Source organism: Bos javanicus, chromosome 7 (genome assembly GCF_032452875.1).
Source record: "Bos javanicus breed banteng chromosome 7, ARS-OSU_banteng_1.0, whole genome shotgun sequence".
NCBI classification, from domain to species: domain Eukaryota; kingdom Metazoa; phylum Chordata; class Mammalia; order Artiodactyla; family Bovidae; genus Bos; species Bos javanicus.
Genome location: NC_083874.1, coordinates 6,575,163 through 6,600,056, shown reverse-complemented (window position 1 = coordinate 6,600,056; position 24,894 = coordinate 6,575,163). Strand labels below are relative to the sequence as shown.

General features: G+C 45.4%; 1 protein-coding gene and 1 non-coding gene across 3 annotated transcripts; one reads left to right on the top strand and one right to left on the bottom strand.

The window, feature by feature from the left end:
• Positions 1 to 251: 251 nt before the first annotated feature.
• Positions 252 to 24,887, bottom strand: CALR3 (calreticulin 3). 2 transcript variants are annotated; one of them, XM_061421726.1, is made up of 10 exons: positions 24,570 to 24,887; positions 24,254 to 24,355; positions 18,430 to 18,633; positions 10,380 to 10,474; positions 7,357 to 7,545; positions 6,172 to 6,279; positions 5,961 to 6,089; positions 5,026 to 5,118; positions 602 to 773; positions 252 to 447 (listed from the first exon to the last, which is right to left on the bottom strand). In XM_061421726.1, exons 1-9 carry the CDS (start codon positions 24,784 to 24,786, stop codon positions 630 to 632), a joined length of 1,281 nt encoding a protein of 426 aa, XP_061277710.1. In that variant the 5' UTR covers positions 24,787 to 24,887; the 3' UTR covers positions 252 to 447; positions 602 to 629. The 2 variants fall into 2 exon arrangements, with proteins under 2 accessions (XP_061277710.1, XP_061277709.1); XM_061421725.1 differs by lacking the exon at positions 252 to 447 and having other exon boundaries at positions 578 to 773.
• TRNAR-CCU (transfer RNA arginine (anticodon CCU)) lies at positions 13,900 to 13,972 on the top strand. Its single transcript has one exon. It is a non-coding gene; the product is annotated as a tRNA-Arg (tRNA).
• Positions 24,888 to 24,894: the final 7 nt, after the last annotated feature.

Below are 24,894 nucleotides of genomic sequence, written 5' to 3'. Positions count from 1 at the left end.
AGGGTGCTGCATAAAGATTCCATACTGGAAAAGTTTCCCACGTTATTAGGATCTTCCCAACCCAGGGATCAAACCCAGGTCTCCCGCACTGCAGGGGGATTCTTTACCAGCTGAGCCACAGGGGAAGTCCAAGAATAATGGAGTGGATAGCCTACCCCTTCTCCAGCAGATCTTCCCAACCCAGGAATCAAACCGGGGTCTCCTGTACCAACTGAGCTATCAGGGAAGCCCCAGTAATTTACAACCCAAAGCAATAAAGCATCATTTCTCCTTTCTCAAAGTAAGTTTTACTACCTTTTTTTAATAAAACATTTGAGGGGGATTAAGAAGAGGGTGTGGTGTTTTGGGCCAGAGTCTCACTGGCCTCGGGCTTCCTCCAGCACTTGGGTTTGTCCAGAGGAAATGTTTCTGGGTACCAGGATTGGGGGAGGTTGGAACAAGGGGGACCTGTGGGGAGGGGAGGGGAGGGGAGGGGAGGGGAGAGGAGACTGCTCAGGGAGAACCATACCCACCCCACTGAGAAAAATAGGAACATTTTTCAAAGAAAACTAGACAAATGACACTTTTAAAGGTAGAATAAAGTAAAGAAACAAGGTTTTACCAGTCATCTTTATCTGGGGTGGGGATGACTAAAACTCGTTCCTTCTGTGGAATCCTTTGAAGCTATTTTCTCGCCCCCTGAACCTGCCCATCAACATGTCGTCCTCATCTTCCTCCTGGGCCTTCTTCACTTCTTCCTTGGCCTGTATGGCATCCATCTCCTTTTCTGGGCCCTGGGGAAAAAAACAAAGAACCCGGTGGCCGGGGATTAGGCTTTCTGAGGGCTGACTGGGTGTCAGCATACAGCCTGCCTCTGCCTCCTGGAAGCCTCCACACCAGCTGGGGTCTGAAAAAGAAGCCCCCCCTAGGATATTCAAGTCCTCATTCCTGGAACCTGGAAATGTAACCTTAAATGGAGTAGGAGAGCGCTTCCCAGGTGGCGCCAGTGGTCAAGAGCCCACCTGCCAATCCAGCATATGAAAGAGATGTGGGTTTGATCCCTGGATGGGGAAGATCCCCTGGAGGAGGGCATGGCAACTCACTCCAGTATTCTTGCCTGGAGAATCCCATGGACAGAGGAACCTGGTGGGCTACGGTCCACAGGGTTGAAAAGAGTTGGACACAATTGAAACGATTTAGCACGCACACACACTATGTAGGGGGAAAGAGCTTTCCAGATGTGATTAAATTAAGCATGCTGAGATAAGGAAATTCTACTGGCTTACCAGGTGGGCCCTAAATTCTATCACAGTGTTCTCATAGGAGAGGGGCAGAGGGAGATTTGACACAGAGACAGAAGAGGAGATGGCCATGTGAAGATGGAAGCAAAGATTGGAAGGATGTGGCCACAAACCAAGGAGCACCAGGATCCTTCAGAAGCTGCAAGAAATGAAATAAGGGTTCTCCCCTAGAACCTGTGGAGGGAGCAAAGCCCTGCTGATGCCCTGATTTCAGCCCACTGATACTGATTTTGGACTTTTGGCCTCCAGAATTTGGGAGAATACATTTGCCATGGACCTTTTTGTTTTTGACCAGCTTCATGGCATGAGGGATCTTTGTTCCTTGACCAGGGATCAAACTCAACCCCCCTTACAGTGGAAGCTCAGAGTCTTAACCACTGGACCGCCAGGGAAGTTCCCATCTGTGATGTTTTAAGCCAGCGAGTTTGTGGTGATATTGTTATGGCAGCCCCAGGAAACAAATACCCTCTCCTTCTTCCATTCCCAGAGCACCTGGGTCTGTCTTTCAACCAGCTGACCAGTAAGGGAGAAATGAGAAGAGGCCTCAGAGCCTAAATGAGAAAATCCAAACTTTGGTAATTAAAAGAAAGTCCAGGACTGAGTGCAGATACGTCAAAGAGGTTCCCGAAGTCATTGCCGAAAAGAGTTTAGTAAGCCTTTGCGGCAGAAATCAGATTCAAGAAGAAATGGCTCATAAGAAAAATCCCTTAGTGATAACCACCTTTCATCAGTGAAGGGGAAGTTTCCCCCCGAAATGCCATGAAATGGTCAAAGTTTAAGCACCCACTTTGCAGCTGGTCCCAGGGTGATGGACATGACATCTGACGTGTGGGGCTCTGCTGACCCAGGGATGGATGGATGGCCCTTCCAAGGGGACTGAGTCTTAGAGTCAATGCCTGAAAGAACTCCTTTCATATGCAAGCTACATCCAGAGCTCACATCCCTAACCACCTCCACTACTGGGCTTTTTATATTCAGGGCTGATATCTCATCTGAATTATCCCATTGCCAGGTGCTAGAGAACTAGCGCCCCAGGGCCCACAGAAATTCTTAAAACTAGCCAATCCTAAGCCTGTTTATCCTGCTTCATCTACTCCTTCCTGCAGAGACCAAACCAAAGTTTTTTGCTCACATCTTCCACGCTTTCCCTCTGCCTCCTGACCAAACCTGGTGCTTCCCCATATGGCCGTGTGGCCTGGCGTGGCCCCTCCTCTCAGGATCTGTTAGTAAAACAAACTATCTTTTTTTGATGGTGCCCACTTCCTGGTCTGGGAGTCTTGCCATACCTGATTAACAACAAAACTTACATCTTAACACACAGGTATTACATCTTAACACACAGGTATTACATCTTAACACACAGGTATTACATCTTAACACACAGGTATTTCGGACTTCCCCGGTGGTGAAGACTCTGGATTGCCAGTGCAGGGGGGCTGGGTTTGATCCCTGGTTGGGGAAATAAGATTCCTCATGCCATGCAGTGGGGCCAAAAGATTTTTTTTTTTTTTAAATTTAAGAACACAGGTATTTCACAAATGAGGATATCCAAATGGCCACAAAAGCCATGAAACAGTGCCCACGTCCATTCCTCATCCAAGAAATACACACAAAACTAGAGCGAGATACCCCCCACACACCTATAGAAACCCACTCTCCCCAGTGCTGGGGAGACTGGAGGAAGCGCAGAACAGTGCGGCCCCTCGGGAAACAGTCTGGCAGTTTCTCATAGACTTAAAGACACATCATGCAGCTCAGCAAACCCCATCCTGGATTTTAACCAAAAGAAATAAAAGCGCTTATCTACACACACACAAAAACTATATACGAAATTGTTCACAGCTTTGATCATACTGTGAAAAACTGGAAACAACCCAAATGTCCATTAGCTGGTGAGCAAATAAACTTCTCAGTGAGATGGAGAAACAAGGTACTGATGAAACCCCAGCAACATGGAGAAATCTTGGAGACACTGCACTTGGTGTGGAAAGCAGACTCAGAAAGACTCCATGCCTCCAGTGGTTAAGACTCCACGCTCCCAGTGCAGAGGGCACAGGTTCAATCCCTGGTCAGGGAACTAAGATTCCACGTGCCGCACAGTGAGGTCAAAAAAGAAAAAGACAAAAAAAGAAGACCCTATACTACATGATTCGATTTATATGACATTCTGGAAAAGGCAAAACTATAGGGGCATAAAAACAAGGACTTATTGTACAGCACAGGGAACAACTATATTCAACATCTTGTAATAACCTATAAGGAAAAAAGAATCTGAAAAAGAATACACACACACACACACACACATATATATAGAGAGAGAGAGAGCACCTTGCTGTATACCTGAAACTAACACATTGTCAATAAATTATACTTTAAAAAAAATCCAATAGGGACAGATATCAGATCATCAGTAGTTGCTGGCATAGGGGAGGGCTTGGCTACAAGGAGACTTCTGGGGGTGGTGAAATTGTTCTGGGCTTCCCAGGTGGCACAGTGGTAAAGAATCCACCTGCCAATCCAGAAGATCCAAGAAAATCAGGCTCGATCCCTGGGTTGAGAAGATCCCAGGAAAAGGAAATGGCAACCCACTCCAGTATTCTTACCTGGGAAATCCCACAGATAGTAGAGACTGGGGCTACAGTCCATGGGGTTGCAAAGAGTCAGACACGACTGAACACACACACACGAAATTGTTCTACATCTTGATTTTTAGTGGTGTTTTCATAACTGTATGTGTTTGTCAGAATTCATGGAACTGTACATTTCATGGCACGTAAGTCAGCCTTCAATAAATCCGACTCATCAGCAATTGACAGTAACGCCTAGCATGGCCGAAGATTTGCATTCCCTCCTGCATGGAAATTCTCATCTGTGCAGAAGGGAATGTAAATAGGATGACACGCTGGAAACCGTTTGCGTATGAACTGGTGACTGCTCTGTCTACTCCTGGGCATGTGGCCACTGAAAGACAGGTACGGGAGTGATGGTACAGGAATGACGGGAACCAGCTTATCCCTGAGGCCACAAGCTGGAAGTCTCCCAGAGCTGTATCCACAGAGAACAGATGCATAGCTTCTAGAATATTCACAAAGGAAAGACAAGCTACTGCTCTATGGGAAAATACAAATGAGCCTCACAACATGGCCTGAATAAATAATGGGTAGCTACATTGATACAAATTTCAAAAGGAGGTCAAATCCATCTGTGGTGATGGAATAGTGGAACTGCCATTCCTTTGGGGATGAGTGCCGGCTGGGAGGGGACATGAGGAGGCTCCTAGAGCTCTGGTGACATTCTATATCTTGATCTGGGTGGGGTGTTTATTATAGAAAAAGTGAAGCACCTTTTTCTATATGTGAGACTCAAGTATGGAAATAAATGAATAACAAAAGCAAAGTTCATCATGTTCATGGACTTCCCTGGTGGTCCAGTGGTTAAGAATCCACCTGCCAATGCAGGGGACACAGATTCAATCCCTGTTCCGGGAAGATCCCACATGCCGAGGGGCAAATAAGCCCGCGTGCCTCAGCTACTGAGCATGCGCTCTAGAACCTGTGCTCTGCAACGAGAGAAGCCACTGCAATGAGAAACCTTTGCACTGCAACGAAGAGTAGCCTCCACCAACCAAAAGTAGAGAAAACAAACGTCCGACAGTGAAGACCCAGCACAGCCAAATACACACATAAATAAATAAAGGGCTGTCTTCTTTAAAAAAAAAAAAAAAGGTTCATTGTATTCATCGTACCTTGGTTTCACCCCAGGTGGCCTTGCCAAAATTCTCAGCATACTCTTCGTCATCCGTGATCAGGAAGTTGTCAAAGATGGTTCCGGATCTCACCTGTGGATGAAAATAAGTCCTTTGATACTGGTGTGGAAAATGAAACTTTCCACAAAGTAAAAACTGCTGTGATTTATTCGATACTGTCACAGAGATTAGCTGTCGACATTAGCACATGCTGAAACCCTTTTCTGGAATGTCAGTTCCCTCCAGAGCACTGGTCCTCAAACTTGGCTGTGTATGGGGACCACTGAGAACATTGACAAGACCGCTGATGCCTGGTCTCACTCCCAGGGATGCTGGTTTAGCAGGTCTGGGCATGACCCGACACAGAGGCTTTGACGGTCTCCCCAGGGACTCAAGCATCCAGTGATGTTTGAGAACCGTGATTGAGACCCTGCCTGGGCAAAGTGTGAGCCATGGATGGGCAGCATCAACATCACTAGGGATTCAGGATCTCAGGTTCCACCCTGGACCCACTACATCAGAACCTGCAATCTTATCCTAAAGCTGATAGGCACCACAAGGTCAGCCCCAGGCAGATTTCCAGGGGGTGTGGGGGGCAGACAAGAAGTGTCCAGCGGACAGGAAGGATGTCCGTTTTACCTAGGGCTGTAAGTTTTGGGTCTGGGTAAGGGTGCCAGGTACACGACAGGAGCAGGAGTTCAGGGTGAAGTTCAGAGTTACTAAACCAGAGCAAGTTTAAAACCCGGCAATTTGCACGTCCCTCGCAGACCAGTGACTAAGAAGCCACCTGCCAACGCAGGGGACACGGGCTTGACCGCTGGTCCTGGAAGATTCCATACACCTCAGGGCAACTAAGCCCGTGCACCACAACTACTGAACCACACATGGCAACAGAGACCCAGTGCAGAAAACAACAAAAAGACAAAATGAGCGACCTGCCAAAGCTCCAGTCCAACGGCACCAATGTTCTCAAATTCTGAGAGATCGTATTCGGTCAAATAGCTGTTTTTCATCTTCTGATGGAGCCAAACATCTTTGTCTATGCCCTCAGGTTTCAGGCCATCCTGCAACAACAAACCATATGTGCTGGTCCCCGGGGACACGGGTGGGGAGGGGACTGGCAGGAAGATGGTGCCATATACGCACCTGGTATGGAGGCTTCTGGAGCATGGCCGCCTGCCAGTCCCCGTCCAGTTCGCCCTTCCAGTCACTCGGCTTGCTGGCGCTGGCATCCAGAAAATGCTTCTCCCAGTCCTTCAAATGCGTGCAGGGGGAAAAAGTTAGATTCTCAGCTTTGAGAAAGGAAATCTGCCGAGAGGCAGAGGCAGGCCTGTGACCCCGGGTGCCCTTTTCTCCTCCTCAACTTGATGGTGGAAGGGCTGAGTGCTGGGGTTCCTAACTTCACCAGGGGTTTCGACCACAGCCTGCAGTTTGAGGTCCTCTTGGTTAGACAGCATCACCAACTCAGTGGAAATGAATCTGAGCAAACTCCGGAAGGTAGTGGAGGACAGAGAAGCCTGGCGTGTTGCAGTCCATGGGGTCGCAAAGAGGGGGACAAGACTTATTGACTGAACAACAAGAGGAAACTAATACGCAGCTGTTACAGTCATGGATGCTTGGCTGCTGGTTACAAGCATGATGCTCAAAAATGCTATGTTCAAATGCAGAATGAAAAGAAAATCATTTTTATAAAGGTTGCTGAGGCATTTTCTTTTTTTTGGAAAAAGACATTGGTTTGGAACTTCTCTGGTGGTCCAGTGGTTAAGACTCCATGCTCCCATTGCAGGGGCCACAGTTTGATCCCTGGTCAGGGAACTAAGATCCCACATGCCACAACTAAGGCCTGGCACAGGTGCAAGCATGCTCAGTCGTGTCCGACTCCCTGCAACCCCACTGACTGCGGCCCACCAGGCTCCTCTGTCCATGGGATTGTTCAGGCAACAATACTGGAGTGGGTTGCCATGCTCCCCTCCAGGGGATCTTCCCAACCCAGGGATCGAACTCAAGTCTCTTGCAGTGGCCAGCGGATTATTCTTTACCACTTGAGGCACCTGGGAAACCCAAGACCTGGTGCAGCCAAATAAATAAAGATTTTTAAAATATCGGTTAAGAAAACAAACCCTTCTTGCTTTCATCTCAAATACTTCTAACTCCTTCACAATACCGTGCAGTATGCAGCTGTGTGGCTGGTCTCAGCACATGCACTCTAGGGAGGGCTCCTTGTTTGACTGTTAGCACCATCACTACCAGCCAGGCAGCACTTGCACGGCACCTGGGCACTCACAATCTACGCTTTACACCTTCTAGCAGCTGTGTGGGAAGAATCCACACCTGGGATTTGTCCTTGGCAGCCTGGTCCCAGCCCTCAGCCTCTGCTGATGCCTTCTCCATTTTCTTCAGTGACGTTAACTGCCAGTCATACTCGATGCTTCCGGATTCAATCGACTGACCATCAATTTTCACTTCGTAAGTGAGGTCTGGTCTTAAAACCAGAGTGTAGAGGTGTGTAAAGCTATCAACCTGTGTGTTTTGTGGGGAGAAGAAGAAAAGAATGAGACCCTCGATGTTTCCTAACACTCTCCTGATGAGTTGTCCAACAACTGAAGCTTGGCTGGGGCAGGCCTGGTTTCTTTCTTGGGCATGGTTAAAAGCCCAGACTGGACATAAGGAAAGCATTTAACATTCAATAAAGGAGGTCTGGAGACTTCCCTGGTGGTCCAATGGTTAAGAATCCACCTTGCAACGCTGGGGATGAGGGTTGATCCCTGGTCGGGGAACTACACGAGAGGGAGCGACAAAGCCCATGTGGGGCACAGCTACTGATCCCGGGTACCACAACTGGAGATCCGTGTGCCGCAATGAAAGATCCCAAGGATGCAACTAAGACCAATGCAGTCAAATAAATATATTTTTTAAAAAAACAAAAAAAACTCTGTGCTTCCACTGCAGGGGGCATGGGTTCAATCCCTGCTTGGGGAACTAAGATCCCTTCAAGCCACACAGTGCGGCCAAAAATAAATAAAATAAAGGAAGATTGGAAGGTGGGTGGGAGGGTGCCTAGGGAAGCTGGGGGTTCCCAGGACATGCCTGTCACCAGCAGAGGAGACCCCAGCACCATACCCCGGCAGCATCAGTGTCACTGGGGGTACAGGGGCGATGCTCATTCCCAGGTCAGCCCTGATCTGCTGCGTTGGAACTCAGCGGACCCTCTGGTCACTTTCACAGGCCCTCCGGGGTCTCTGATACCACTCAGGTTTGAGAACCACCACCCCGGCATAAAGGCCCTGCCAGGAGGAGTCTCTCCCTGCTAAAAGCCAAATCCAAACACTTTCAGGGGCTTCCCTAGTGGCTCAGTGGTAAAGAATCCGCCTGCCAATGCTGGAGAAATGGGTTCAGTCCCTGGTCCAGGAAGATCCCACATGCTGTGGAACAACTAAGCCCATGCGCCACAACTATTGAGCCTGTGCTCTAGAGCCCGGGAGCTGCAGCTACTGAGCTTAAGTACTGCAACTATGAAGCCCATGCACTCCAGAACTTGTGCTCTACAATGAGAGAAGCCACTGCAACGAGAAGCCCGTGAACCCCAACGAGAGAGTAGCCCCCACTGGCCGCACCTAGAGAAAAGCCCACCCAGCGATGAAGACCCCACATGGACAAGAGTAAATAAATACAATTAAAAAAATTTTTTTCAGTATCACTCTGATCTGCCATACTGTGTGGCCGATAACTCTATCCAGAATCAGCACTACAGTCTATTCTGTGTCCCCCTCAACCCTTGTAGTCCGCTCTGACAGCTGAATGCATGATTCTTCCAATGCTCTCCCCCTGCTCTCTGCCTGCCTCTGTCTCCACTCACCTTTCTTAGCTTAGAGTTTGAGCTGGCTGGCAATGCAGGAGACCTGGGTTTGAACCCTGGTCAGGAAGATCCCTTGGAGAAGGGCATGGCAGCCCACTCCAGTATTGTTGCCTAGAGAATCCCAAGGACAGAGGAGCTTGGCGGGCTGCAGTGCACAGGGTTGCAGAGAGTGGGCATGACTGAGCACGCATTCACGTATGCTCCCTCTCCTTGCTGTCAATCATCTTGCAACACACTGGCCTCCTGCCCAGATTCCCAGAGGCTATGGGTGCTAGGGATTCCTCAGGGGCCAAGTCCCTACTTCCTGGTGCTTACCTTCAAAGTGGGGGCTGCACACTGGGGAGGCTACTTCTTCTTCCTAGGCCCAGACACCAGGGACTTAATGCAAGCTGCCTCTTTGGAGGAGCCCGGCTCAGGATCATTGAGTATAAACAGGCCCTAGGACCTAAAGGGTCATTTTCACAGGATCCTCTGGGTAAAAACGTCAAGGATGTATGCATTCATTTTAGAAATATTCCCATTTTAAAATGTTTTGGGGGCCTTCCCTGGTGGTCCAATGGCTGAGACCCTTTGCTCCCAAAGCAGGGGGCCTGGGTTCAATCTCTGGTCAGGGGACTAGATCCCACATGCTGCAACTAAGACCCAGTTCAGCCAAACAAATAAATATTTAGAAAAAAAATTGTTTTGGTATTTGGAAGATGAATTCCTCCAGAATGATTTTTCATCCTGAATACTTCATTCCTTAATGATGATGGATGTGCATTCGTGCTAAGTCGCTCAGTCTGTCCAACTCTTTGGGACCCCATGGACTGTAGCCCTCCAGGCTCCTCTGTCCATGGGATTCTCCAGGCAAGAATACTGAAGTGGGTTGCCAGGCCCTCCTCCAGAGGATCTTCCCGACCCAGGAATCGAACCTGAGTCTCTTGCATCTCCTGCACTGGCAGGTGAGTTCTTTACCACTAGCGCCATCTGAGAAGCCCAATGATGATGGAGGCTGAAATGCCACCATTCTGCTATAACCATTATGAAGCAAATTATAAATGGGTGTCACAGCTCAGGGTGAGATGTAAGTGTGCCCTTCTGGTGGGAGGGGAGTTTGGGGGAGAATGGATACACACACACACACACACACACACACACACACACACATATGGCTGAATCTCTTTGCTGTCCACCAGAAATTATCACAACATTGTTAATCATTGTTAAACTATATCCCAACATAAGATAAAAAGTTTAAAAAAACTGTAAATTTAAAATAAAATAATTTTTCATCAAAAAAAAAAAAAAACCCAAAAGACTTCAGAACCCAATCCAATCCAAGTTGTGGACAAGTGTCTCTAATGGGCCTGCTAAACTGGAAAGTGGGGACAGGAGAGACAAGGCTCACCCCCATGGTTCCCTTAAATATTTTAAGGTCAAAACTATTTTCTACAAACTTCCATTATCATCTTTTCAAGAGTTAACACGATCACCAATTTAATAGGAAAGCATTTACCTTACACCTGATTGATTTCTTGTTTGCATGATACTGATTCTTGAAATGTAAAATAACATGAACTGTCTTGATGTCAAATCCACAAATATCAGGTCCTACAAACAAACAAACAAAAATTAACCGCTCTCAAATTCCTTCCGTAATACATCACCAAAGCAATATCCCCACCGTTCTCCTGAAACAGTACACAAGACACAGGGAGCATACATGTCTGGGAATAATTAGATGCCCCAGGGAGATTTTTTAAATGGACGGCAACATTCAGTTCAGGTCATGGTCACCGCAGCCACTTTGAACTCAAGGGTAAGCCAGCAGGTGAGGAAGAAAAGGAAGGTCTAACAACACTCTGGTAAGCGTCCCCGCCACATGCAGTCTGAACTTCAGACCCTCCCTCGGAAGCTCTGATCAGGGCTCCTGTACCCACAGGAGGGCTCCAGAGCTGGACTGACTGGCTCTGATCCCAGCCACCTTCCATGTTGAGACGTATTTGCAAATAACATATTTGCCTCTCCCGCCTCAGTGTCCCAGTCTCTAAAATGGGGGTGTTAATCTTGACTTCACAAAGCTAATTCAAGGGGCTAATGTATGTAAAGCTTTTAGTATGGCAATGCTCAATATTTGTTATTATTGTCATGCTCCAAGAAAATATACACATATATAGATATTCTTTCTTAATAATATCCCCACATCAGAAGCAAAAGAGACGTTAGGATCAGTATGTAGATTCTGCCAAATGGTGAAGTCTGTAAGAAGTTCTATTTAATGATTTGGGGATTTCCCTGGTGGTCAAGTGGTTAACACTTTGCCTTTCAATGCAGGAAGTGCTGGTTCCATCCCTGATCAGGCCAAAAAACATGGCCAAAAAACAAAGAAATGTAAAATGGAAACAATATTGTAACAAATTCAATAAAGGCTTTAAAAGTGGTCCACATTAAAAAAAAACCTTAAAACAAACACAACAAAGTTAATGATTTTTAAATTGGTATGAGATCAAGTTTCAGTCACCAAGGAAATGGAATTCTGTAGGATACTCTATGGAGAAGACAATGGCACCCCACTCCAGTACTCTGGCCTGGAAAATCCCATGGACGGAGGAGCCTGGTAGGCTTCAGTCCATGGGGTTGCTAGGAGTCGGACACAACTGAGCGACTTCACTTTCCCTTTTCACTTTCATGCATTGGAGAAGGAAATAGCAACCCACTCCAGTGTTCTTGCCTGGAGAATCCCAGGGACGGGGGAGCCTGGTGGGCTGCCATCTCTGGGGTCGCACAGAGCAGGACACAACTGAAGCGACTTAGCAGCAGCAGCAGCAGCAGCAGCAGGATACTCTATTCCTTGCTCAAAGACTAGGAAGTTCTGAATATTCTAAGCAAGGTTTACAGGAGGGATCTAGAAAATCTGTCAAGCCTTCTGAGAATGTCTGGAATTACCCAGCTGTGCCTTCATTGACTTGAAGCCGTAGGAATGCATGAGAGTGTCCGCGTGTCTTTCTGTCTCAAATAGAACTCCATTACATCCACAGACCCAAACCTGTACCTACCCCCATGAAAAAACTCTGTAAACACAGCAGATGACTGCGATTTCTTCTAGAATCTGTAGAGATGAACCTCCAGATTAAATAAGAGATAACTAGGCTGCACATAATTACTTAAAGAATATTAACAATTTGTCAGAGTACATGCGACGTTGAACTTAGAAATAGCATCCTGCTGCTGCTGCTGCTGCTGCTAAGTCGCTTCAGTCGTGTCCGACTCTGTGCGACCCCATAGACGGCAGCCCACTAGGCTCCCCCGTCCCTGGGATTCTCCAGGCAAGAACACTGGAGTGGGTTGCCATTTCCTTCTCCAATGTATGAAAGTGAAAGGTGAAAGTGAAGTCGCTCAGTCGTGTCCGACTCTTAGAGACCCCATGGACTTCAGCCTATCAGGCTCCTGTGCCCATGGGATTTTCCAGGCAAGAGTACTGGAGTGGGTTGCCATTGCCTTCTCCGAGAAATAGCATCCTACAGGAGGACAAAAAACACCACATCTATCTCCCAGTGGAGTTCCCTGAAGATGTGTGGTTTATGAAATTTCTTTTTTTTTGTTATTGCTGGAAAAGAGTTTAATTTTTTAAAAAAACAAAAGCTATGTGAACTATTTGTATGAAAGTCTATTACCTTGGATAACCTCACATATGCAGATGACACCACCCTTATGGCAGAAAGCTAAGAACTAAAGAGCCTCTTGATGAAAGTGAAAGAGGAGAGTGAAAAAGTTGGCTTAAAGCTCAACATTCACAAAACTAAGATCATGGCATCCAGTCCCATCACATCATGGGAAATAGATGGGGAAACAGTGGAAACAGTGTCAGACTTTATTTTTTTGGGCTCCAAAATCACTGCAGATGGTGATTGCAGCCATGAAATTAGAAGACACTTACTCTTTGGCAGGAAAGTTATGACCAACCTCGACAGCATATTAAAAAGCAGAGACATTACTTTGTCAACAAATGTCTGTCTAGTCAAGGTTATGGTTTTTCCAGTGGTCATGTATGGATGTGAGAGTTGGACTATAAAGAAAGCTGAGCACCAAAAAGAATTGATGCTTTTGAACTGTGGTGTTGGAGAAGACTCTTGAGAGTCTCTTGGACTGCAAGGAGATCCAACCAGTGCATCCTAAAGGAGATCAGTCCTGGGTGTTCATTAGAAGGACTGATGCTGAAGCTGAAACTCCACTACTTTGGCCACCTGATGCGAAGAGCTGACTCATTTGAAAGACCCTGGTGCTGGGAAGGATTGAGGGCAAGAGGAGAAGGGGACGACAGAGGATGAGATGGTTGGATGGCATCACTGACTCAATGGACATGGATTTGGGTGGACTCCGGGAGTTGGTGATGGACAGGGAGGCCTGATGTTCTGCGGTTATAGGTGAAATTGCTTAGTCGTGTCCGACTCTTTGTGACCCCATGGACTGTAGCCCACCAGGCTCCTCCATCCATGGAATTTTCCAGGCAAGAGTACTGGTGTGGGTTCCCATTTCCTTCTCCCATGCTGCGGTTCATGGGGTCGAAAAGAGTCGGACATGACTGAGTGACTGAATTGAACTGAACTATTACCTTGGAATTGGAACATGAAATTTATTTTTCCCTCGAAATTGGTCAGAAATTTCTTCTAAGTACCTGCACGTTTTTACTATTAAATTCAGCTTCAGAATGTGCCTAGATCTGACCAGAAAAATCTGGACTTTTTCCATTAACAGCAATCATAAAATAATTATGCAGGAGTGGATTTTTGTGAAAAATGGAAGCATATGGGCTCTGAAGTGGGGCTGACCTGACTTTTGGGCAAGTATTTTAATCTTTCTGAGCCTCAGTTTCCTTATTTGCAAAATGGGGGCCACATTACCCATTTCTAGCATCTTAAACATAATCTAAGATCACATAGTTAAGGCCCCTGGAAGGGCCCAGTGAAACATACTCCTCTCTTCCTCTTCAACACCTGCAAGCTGCTCTCAAACCAAAAACTGCAGCTAAGGGGATTTCCCTGGTGGTCCAGTGGCTAGGACTCCGCACTCCTAATGCGGGGGGCCTGGGTTCAATCCCTGGTCAGGGAACTAGACCCTACATGCCAACTAAGACCAGATGTAGGCAAATACATAAATAAATTTTTTTTTTTTTAAAAAACTGCAGCTAAGAAATTGCAGGAAGTGTTTTAAGACTGACACAATGGATTTGAGTGAAATGTAACTGATTTTGAGTTAAAAACAAAGTTTTCTGTATTAACAGAAAACTTTAAATATCTTCTTTACTCCAAAATATGCTGCTTTGCAATTTACATGTAGCAGACATGTTGAGTGTATTTAAAGGTAGTATTAGGTAGATATTTGCAGTTATTTTGTTTACCAAATCCAACTAAATCAAATATTTATGAAATCATCTTTAATTCAACAGGTGGTAATATTTTTTTGCCAGATATCTCTGCTATCCTGTCTTGAGGGAATAATTACATAACCCAAATTGAGCCACTTAAAATTGTTTCTTAATCTAAAGAAAGACCTTTTTCATTCCAGATTTTAAATTCAAGAGTAAATGTGAGACATGGCAGGGGTTTTGGAGCCCAAAAAAGTGAAGTCTCTCACTGTTTCCACTGTTTCCCCATCTATTTGCCATGAAGTGATGGGATCAGATGCCATGATCTTAGTGTTCTGAATGTTGAGCTTTAAGCCAACTTCTTTCACTCTCCTCTTTCATTTTCAGCAAGAGGCTCTTTAGTTCTTCTCAGCTTTCTGCTGTAAGGGTGGTGTCATCTGCATATCTGAGGTTATTGATATTCCTCCGGGCAATCTTGATTCCAGCTTGTGCTTCATCCATCCCAGCATTTCTCATGATATATTCTGCGTATAAGTTAAATAAGCAAGGTGACAATATACAGCCTTGATGTACTCCTTTCCCTATTTGGAACCAGTCTGTTGTTCCAAGTCCAGCTCTAACTGTTGCTTCCTGACCTGCATACAGGTTTCTCAAGAGGCAGGTAACGTGGTCTGGTATTCCTTTCTCTTTGAGAATTTTCCACAGTTTGTGGTGATCCACCCAGTCAAAGGCTTTGGCATAGTCAATAAAGCAGAAATAGATGTTTTTCTGGAACTCTCTTGGTTTTTTGATGATCCTACGGATGTTGGCAATTTGATCTCTGGTTCCTCTGCCTTTTCTAAATCCAGCTTGAATGTCTGGAAGCTCACGGTTCATATACTGTTGAAGCCTGGCTTGGAGAATTTTGAGCATTATTTTACTAGCATGTAAGATGAGTACATTTGTGCGGTAGTTTGAGCATTCTTTGGCATTGCCTTTCTTTGGGAGTGGAATGAAAACAGACCTTTTCCAGTCCTGTGGCCACTGCTGCTGCTGCTGCTGCTGCGTCACTTCAGTCGTGTCTGACTCTGTGTGACCCCATAGACGGCAGCCCACCAGGCTCCCCCGTCCCTGGGAATCTCCAGGCAAGAACACTGGAGTGGGTTGCCATTTCCTTCTCCAGTGCATGAAAGTGAAAAGTAAAAGTGAAGTCGCTCCAGAGTTTTCCAAATTTGCTGGCATATTGAATGCAGCACTTTCACAGCATCATCTTTTAGGATTTGAAATAGCTCAACTGGAATTCCATCACCCACACTAGCTTGACTTGACTTCACATTCCAGGATGTCTGGCTCTAGGTGAGTGATCACACCATCGTGATTATCTGGGTCGTGAAGATCTTTTTTGTACAGTTCTTCTGTGTGTTCTTGCCACCTCTTCTTAATATCTTCTGCCTCCATTAGTTCCCTACCATTTCTGTCCTTTATTGAGCCCATCTTTGCATGAAATGTTCCTTTGGTATCTTTAATTTTCTTGAAGAGATCTCTAGTCTTTCCCATTCTATTGTTCTCCTCTATTTCTTTGCATTGATCACTTCGGAAGGCTTTCTTATCTCTCCTTGCTATTCTTTGGAACTCTGCATTCAAATGAGCATATCTTTCCTTTTCTCCTTTGCTTTTCGCTTCTCTTTTCACAGCTATTTGTAAGGCCATTGTTTCTCTTCTCCTTATGCAATTCCCACAGTGCAGTATGTTGGTTTGTTTGATGGTGTCCTATAGGTCCCTTAGGCTCTGCTTGCTTTCCTTCAGACTTGTTTCTTTCTGCTTCTCAGCCTTAATCATTTCCACTAACCTGTCTTCAAGTTCTTGGATCCTTTCTTCTATATGCTCAAACCTGCCTTTAACTCTTCTAGTGAACTTTTCATGTCCGTTGTACTTTCTAACTCCAGAATTTGATTTTGGGTTCTTGTTAAGTTTACCATATCCTTGGCTTTCTTTCTTTCTTCTTCTATTTTTTTTTCGCCTTTTTCCTATCTCCTTACTGTATTTCCATTTTCTCATATTTTTGACTTTCACTACATCTTCATTTAGTTCTTTGAGAGTCATTCAGACAGATATTTAAGTCTAACAGGTCTGTCATTAGGTCTTTTTACCAGGGACAGTTCATATTGATTTTTTTTTTTTTCATTTGAGTGGGCCATACTTTCTGGCTTCTTTGTATACTTTGTGATTATTTGCTAAACACTGGACATTTGAGGCTAATGTTAACTCTGGAAATTGGATTCTCCTCCTTCTGTAGGCTTTGCTTTGTTGTTTTTGGTTTTTTGCTTGATTTGTTGAAGGCTCACTCTGTACCAAGGGTCAGCCTGGGACATAAATAGGGTTTTCTCAGGCTTTTTTCTGAGTGTTTTCCTGGGTATGTGCAGTCACTTTTTAGTTTCCCTTGCATATGCATTTGTCGTTTTAATGTCCTAATCTTTAACGCCTAGTTTCCTAAAGGGGGAAAGGTGAAAAATGAAGAGTGGGAGGGGAGGGTTCTAGCCCTTTTAGTCCCCTGAGATTCATTTCAGGGGGAAGAGGAGAGGCTTACAACAATGTATGGAGATGTAACAACAATGGCTGGCCATCTGTTTTTCTGTGCCTCTACCATCAGAAGCAGGAATCAGCCATTGGACCTCAGATCTTTGTTATTTGGAGGACAGGATCCTTTTTGCCTACCCTGGTCCCAGTAAAAGCTGCTCCAGGAACAGGGTGCACAGCTGTCTGTCAGCCATGTGGCTTAGAGGTGGGAGATGGGTAGGTACTACCAGGCAAAGAACTGAAATTCACCGCCGGTGACCTCCCCAGTCTTCTGCTGGGAGGTGCAATACTTCCACTGACTGCAGAGTTCCGTAATAGTTACATCAGAAAGATTCTGCCAGTGCAACTGTTGTCTAGGTGGGGAGACAGATTCCTGGTGCTTCCTTTCCCCCCATCTTCCCAGAATCCTCATTCTTAAAGGTTTTTGAATCCACACACTTCAGTTATGTCTGGTTCCTATAGCCAAATGTGGTCCCTTCCCAATTCCAGCACAGATGTTAATTACTCCTGGTGTTATGAGACATTTAATGTATTCTAGCAGTCACCACAGAGAAGGCAATGGCACCCCACTCCAGTACTCTGCCTGGAAAATCCCATGGACTGAGGAGCCTGGTAGGCTGCAGTCCATGGGATCGCTGAAAGTCGACACGACTGAGCGATTTCCCTTTCACTTTTCACTTTCATGTATTGGAGAAGGAAATGGCAACCTACTCCAGTGTTCCCTTGAGAATCCCAGGGATGGGGGAGCCTGGTGGGCTGCCGTCTATGGGATCACACAGAGTCAGACACGACTGAAGCAACTTAGCAGTAGCAGCAGCAGCAATCAACAAGCTTTTTATGTAAGGAGCCAGACAGTAAATAGTTCTGGTTTTGTGAACTACATATTCTCTGTCATGACCATTCAATTCTGCCACTGCTGCTTGAAAGCCACCATAGACAAGATGTGAATGAACAGAGTGAGGCTGCATTCCAATTAAGACTTCACTTGTGGACACGGAAATCTGAGTGTCTATTATTTTTATGGATCAAAAGTACTGTCCTTTTTTTAATCATTCAAAAATGTTAAAAACCTAGGAGTTCCTTGGGGACCTAGTGGTTAGGATTCTGGGCTTTCACTGCCGTGGCCAAGGTTCAGTCCCCGGTTGGGGAACTGAGACCCTGCAAGCCATGCAGTGTAGCCAAAAAAAGAGTTAAAAACCCATCCTTAGTTCACCAGCCATAATACACACAGGCTTTGGGCTGACATGGCCCATGGTCAAGGTATACATTCCTGAGGCATTCAAAATACCTGGGCTATATAAATGTTGGATAAATAAATTTCTCCCCAGAACAATAGAATGGTACAGTTGCCTTTCTGCTATATTAATTAAATCTGTGTGGGGGCATGCTAAGGTGCTTGTCATGTCCGACTCTTTGTGATCCCAAGAACTGTAGCCCGTCAGGCTCCTCTGTCCATGGAATTCTCCAGGCAAGAATACTGGAGTGGGTTGCCATGCCCTTCTCCAAATTAATTAGGTTTAACAGCACTAAAAACCTTTAGTTAGATTTTCTCAACACAACTTGAGCAAAGTCAATCTAAGGATCCTATAAGTGGAAAGGTTTTCAAAAATCACCAGAAATGGTTGTCAGTACTATCGAAACTCACCAAACATAATATAGTACTGGGACTTCCCATTCAGGTTCTTCTGATCCACGTCTGCAGGGAACAGCTTAATGTAGCCCCCTCCGCAGTCCATCTTCTGCTCATGTTTCACTGTGTACTGAATGATCAGAGTCTTCCCCTTATTGCTAAATGGTTTGAACCGTGCAGAGATGGCATAGAATCGGCTATTTTGCGTGGTTTGCAGACCTTTAAATAAAAAGTACTCATGAAGGAATAGGAATGACACCACTCAGCAAGACAGGAATTAAATGGCTATCCTCCCCTACCTAATAAACCTCCCAATCATTTATGTTGATCCTGAACCTATAGCACATCTGTACAATAATATGCAACGGGCGTGTCACTAACAGGCTCTCTGCTGCCACCGAACTTCTATCTTACATACCCATGTGTGTGTTTTTGTATTTAATATACCAGTTAGGTCTTAAGTTATAAAAACGCTTCAGTTCTAACTGACAGATATGCAGTCTAATTACAAATAAAAGATTCATTTTGCTTCCCTTCATTTTCCAAGGGGTGGGAATATACAAGGAAGCTTTGTAGCAACTGGGTTAAAAAATGGAGCATTCTGGGACTTCTCTGGTGGTCTAGTGGTTAAGAAACTGCCAGCCAGGGCAGGGGAAATGGGTGTGACCCCTGATCCAGGAAGATTCCTCATGCCGTGGAGCAACCAAGCCTGTGTACCACAACTACTAAAGACCGTGTGCTCCAGGGCCCACGCGCTGCTGGAAGAGAAGCCAGCGCCACGAGAAGCCTGCGCGCCACGACCAGAGTAGCCCCCACTCACCACAACTGGAGAGAGCCTGCGCACAGCAACGAAGGCCCAGTGCGGTCGAAACTAACTAATCTTCTAAAAAATGAAATAGTGCCATCTGCAGCAACACGGATGGACCTTAGACTTACTTACTAAGTGAAGTAAGTCTGACAGAGAAGAAGAGATGTCCTATGACAGCCCTTATATATGGAATCCATATTTAAAAAAAAATCATGCAAATGAATTTACAAAACAGAGACTCACAGGCTTAAGAGAATGAATTTATGGCTGCTGGGGGTAAGGATATGGGGAAGGGATAGTTAGGGAGTTTGGGATGGACATGCAGACACTGCTACATTTAAAACGGATAACCAACAAGGACCTACTGTAGAGCACAGGGAACTCTGCTCACTGCTCGGTGGCAGCCTGGATGGGAGGGGAGTCTGGGGAAAAACAGATACTTGGGTATGTATGGCCAGTCCCTTCGTTACATTGTTTGTTAATTGGCTATATCCCAATACAAAATACAAAGTTGAATAAATAAATACATGGAGCAGTCTACTTCTTTACCTTAATTCTCATCATAAAACAGCTACTTTAGAGACACAATAGCTAAAGGAGAACAGAGTGCGGATCTGGGAAAAAAAAAAGGTGCTTCACCACGTGGGGTGAGTTGGTTCGAGGTGTCACCTGTATAGCGGCTCTTTTTATGAGGACAACCATCCTTTTGTTGTGTGAATCATCTTATACAAGCCTAGTCATTTACTTCAAGACCAAACTCCCTTTTCAGCTGCCACATGGCCCTGAACCAACTCCTTACCTTTTACTGGGCTATAAGACAAACCTGACCACAAGGACCTACTGTAGTAGCACAGGGAACCACACTCAATATTTTGTAATAACCTATAAAGGAAAAGAACCTGAAATATATATATATATATAAAACTGAAGCACTGTGCTGTACACCTGAGACTAACATGATATTATAAATCAACTATCAACTGTACTTAAAACAAGAAAGACAAACGTGAAAACAGCCAGTCTTCTTATAACCTACCCTTCTGTGCAACATAATCCTGTCCCCATAATTGCCTCTGCTGAGAGCCATCATTAATGAACCTGGCATTCTACATCAGTATGTCTAAGCCTGAATTCACCATTGACTTCCCACTCCCACACCTACTTCTCTCTTCTCCATTCTTTCCCCCCTCAACCTCTCTCAGGTGATCTGCAGTCCCTCCCGCTACCATCCAGGCAATTCTAAGGCCATCTGGTTATAGCAAACACCCTCTTCCAACAATACAAGAGATGATTCTACACATGGACATCACTAGATGGTCAATACCAGAATCAGATTGATTATATTCTTTGCAGCCGAAGATGGAGAAGTTCTATGTAGTCAGCAAAAATAAGAACAGAATCTGACTATGGGTCAGATCATGAACTCCTTATTGCCAAATTCAGACTTAAATTGAAGAAAGTAGGGAAAACCACTAGACCATTCGGGTATGACCTAAATCAAATCCCTTACAATCATACGGTGGAAGTGGCAAATAGATTCAAGGGGTTAGATGTGACTGACAGAGTGCCTGAAGAACTATGAACAGAGGTTAGTGACATTGTACAGGAGGCAAGTTCAGTTGGTAAAGAATCCATCTGCAATGCAGGATACTTCGGTTTGATTCCTGGGTTGGGAAGATCTGCTGGAGAAGGGAAAGGCTACCCACTCCAGTATTCTGGCCTGGAGAATTCCATGGACTGTATAGTCCATGGGGTCACAAAGAGTTGGACACGACTGAGCGACTTTCACTTTCAGAGATCTCTTCAAGAAAATTAGAGATACCAAGGAACATTTCATGCAAAGATGGGCACAAAAAAGGACAAAAATAGTATGGACCTAACAGAAGCAGAAGATATTAAGAAGAGGTGGCAAGAACAGACAGAATTATACAAAAAAGATCTTCACAACCCAGATAATCATGGTATGATCACTCACCTAGAGCCAGACATCCAGGAATGTCAAGTCAAGTGGGCTTTAGGAAGCATCACTATAAACAAAGCTAGTGTAGGTGATGGAATTCCAGTTGAGCTATTTCAAATCCTAAAAGATGATGCTGTGAAAGTGCTGCACTCAATATGCCAGCAAATTTGGAAAACTCAGCAGTGGCCACAGGACTGGAAAAGGTCAGTTTTCATTCCAATCCCAAAGAAAGGCAATGCCAAAGAATGTTCAAACTACCGCACAATTGCACTCATCTCACACGCTAGTAAAGTAAAGTAATGCTCAAAATTCTCCAAGCCAGGCTTCAGCAATACGTGAACCGTGAATTTCCACATGTTCAAGCTGGATTTAGAAAAGGCAGAGGAACCAGAGATCAAATTGCCAACATCCTCTGGATCATCGAAAAAGCAAGAGAGTTCCAGAAAAACATCTACTTCTGATTCATTGACTAAGCCAAAGACTTTGACTGGGTGGATCATGATAAACTGTGGAAAATTCTGAAAGAGATGGGAATACCAGACCACCTCCTGAGAGGTGCCTGCCTCCTGAGAAATCTGTATGCATGTCAAGAAGCAACAGTTAGAATCGGACATGGAACAACAGAGTGGTTCCAAATTGGGAAAGGAGTATGTCAAGGCTGTATATTGTCACCCTGCTTATTTAACTTATATGCAGAGTACATCATGAGAAATGCTGGGCTGGATGAAGCACAAGCTGGAATCAAGATTGCCGGGAGAAATACCAATAACCTCAGATATGCAGATGACACCACCCTTATGGCAGAAAGCTAAGAAGAACTAAAGAGCCTCTTGATGAAAGTGAAAGAGGAGAGTGAAAAAGTTGGCTTAAAGCTCAACTTCAGAAAACTAAGATCATGGCATCTGGTCCCATCACTTCATGGTAAATAGATGGGGAAACAGTGGAAACAGTGTCAGACTTTATTTTTTGGGCTCCAAAATCACTGCAGATGGTGACTGCAACCAAGAAATTAAAAGACGCTTACTCTTTGGAAGAAAAGTTGTGACCAACCTAGACAGCATATTAAAAAGCAGAGATGTTACTTTGCCAACAAAGGCCCATCTAGTCAAGGCTATAGTTTTTCCATTAGTCACATATGGATGTGAGAGTTGGAATACAAAGAAAGCTGAGCACCAAAGAATAGATGCTTTTGAGCTGTGGTGTTGGAGAAGACTTTTGAAAGTCCCTTGGACTGCAAGGAGATCCAACCAGTCCATCCTAAAGGAGATCAGTCCTGACTGTTTACTGGAAGGACTGATTTGAAGCTGAAACTCCAATACTTTGGCCACCTGATGTGAAAAACTGACTCATTTTAAAAGATTCTGATGCTGGGAAAGACTGGGGGGCAGGAGGAGAAGAGGACAACAGAGAATGAGATGGCTGGATGGCATCACTGACTTGATGGACATGAGTTTGAGCAAGCTCCAGGAATTGGTGATGGACAGGGAAGCCTGGAGTCCATGGGGTCGCAAGGAGGTGGACACGACTGAGCCACTGAACTGAACTGAAGGCCATCTGACTCACCCCACTCCTCAGCCATCACCATCACCTCTCAGCACCTCGCTTCTCTGTCTAGTTTAATTCTGTGGATCTTTCCATCCATGACTTCTATGTCATGATCCTGGGAGACCACAATGAGGGGTGGAATTAACCAGTATACTCAGTGTCTTGCCTGTATCTGCTCTCAGTAGACACATGCTGGAGTGAATGAAATGCAGAGTCTAGAGCCTCAGCATTCCAGGTTGGAGGAAGGAAAAATATTATGGTGGAAAAAAAACAAATGACAACTCTGCTCCTTAGACAAGCTTCATAGAACTTGTCATTTTCAACTCCATTTTTTCCATTACAGCCTGACAATTTGGAGCACCATGTATCTATGAAACAATACAAGTACATTCCAAAACCAGAGGTTGCCGGGTTTTAGGGCAACATTGCTGTAACAGGGCCAAGATGGAAGATGAATGGAAGGTGAACGGAAGGTGGTAAAGAGGGGAACTTTTCATCTAAATCAGGGGTTGGTAAACTTTTTTCTGTTAAAGCCAGGGAATAAACATTTTACACTTTTGAGAGTCTGAACTACTCAATTCTGCCTTGAGAATTGTAGTCCGAAAGCAGTCACAGACTGTATGCAAATAAGTGAGCCTGGCTGTGTTCCACTAACCCTTTATTTACAGACTGTGAAATTTCAGACACTGCATGGAACGCTTCGTATAACTTTAACGCATCACAAAATACTATTTCCCTTTCTTTTTCCTCCAACAACTAAACAATGAAGAGGGGACTCCCTGGTGGTCCAATGGTTAAGAATTGGCCTTGTAATGCAGGAGACAGAGGTTAAGCTCTGTTCTGGAAACTAAGATCCCACATACCGCACAGCAACTAAGCCAGGATGACACAGCTAGAGAGCTCGTGCATGGCAAGAAAAAGATCTCCTCGCCATGGAACGGAAGCTCCCGCATGCTGTGACTAAGCCCTGAGGTGGATTAAAAAGAAAATTTAGAAATCTAACTGGGTGTATAAAAAAACAGGCAGTAGTTTGTCTACTTTTAATTATTAGGAATGAGAAGCCAAAACGGAGGTTATTCTTGGTACCAGAAGGCTACTGACTTGGGGCCGGGTGGGGGTGGGGGACTTGTCTCTGGGGGTGGAAGTGGGGCCTGAAAGTTCCTACCTTGATCTGGGTGTGCAGTCATATACTATATTCATTCTATCGGACCCCCTAAGATCCATCCACTTGACAGCATATAACTTTTACCTTAATTTTTTTTTTAACTTGAAAATAAAAATGAGAAGTATCTTCTAATCTTTTTCCTTCTGGAGCGTAAGGCCCTCGGGTCTCCAAACCCATCTGACTAGTGCTTGTAAAGAGGCATCATCCTGGTCTCTTCTAAAGAGAGAAAAGACAAAACAACCCTACCCAGGTCTGTTTCCCGAATTGTGAAATGGGTTTTGGGGTGTGCCACACCTACCTTGAAAGGTTTCTATGAGGCGTTTAATATTCATTTAATTAATTTCACGTTTCCTACACTAACCTTTGTCTTTCTCTTTATGACCATAAAAATTCCCGGACGAAAGTCTAAAATGCCCAAATTGTGAGTCATTAGTGGAATGCACCCATCGGTTCCGCCAGCGCTCTGTAGGGGGTAAATAACACAGGTTAGGGCTGAAAACTGTTAATGTGTGCCGTAGGGAGAATGATGGGGACGCTCGAGGCTTCGAGGCTTCAGGGTTTTGATACCACCGATCCTTCGTCTAAAGGCCGGGCCAAATGGCAACTCAGGCCATCCGATGGGCAAACGGGGTATGCGGGAGCTTACACCCCCGCCACCATCGGCGTCGCCCCTTCACCTCCATCTAGAAATTCCTCTTGGAAGTAGACGGTGGCCAGTGCCACCCGCAGCACACAGATTGCCCAGAGCGGGACGCGAGCCGCTGCCATGGACCGTGCGGCACCACTTCTTCTCGTAACTGCCCCTTGGCGCGTCCAGCGGTCTCCGCGGCCCGCCAGGCCAGTCCCGGAACTACAGCTCCCGTCACGCCTCTCGATTATGACCCGAGAGACCATTGGGCTCGGACGCGCGGTGCACACCAGGCCCGCTCCAAAACTACCACTCCCATGAAGCCTTGCGATTGTGATCTGAGGCGCTATTGGTCCTCAGGGCGCGGGGTGACC

Coding starts and splice junctions, on each gene's coding strand:
- CALR3 (XM_061421726.1), bottom strand. CDS start 24,786: ATGGTCTCTCGGGTCATAATCGAGAGGCGTGACGGGAGCTGTAGTTCC. Junction 18,634..24,253: donor TCATAAAGAGAAAGACAAAG/GTTAGTGTAGGA, acceptor TTTTATTTAAAG/GTCTGCAAACCACGCAAAAT. Junction 6,280..7,356: donor CTGCCAAGGACAAATCCCAG/GTGTGGATTCTT, acceptor ACGCATTTGAAG/GACTGGGAGAAGCATTTTCT.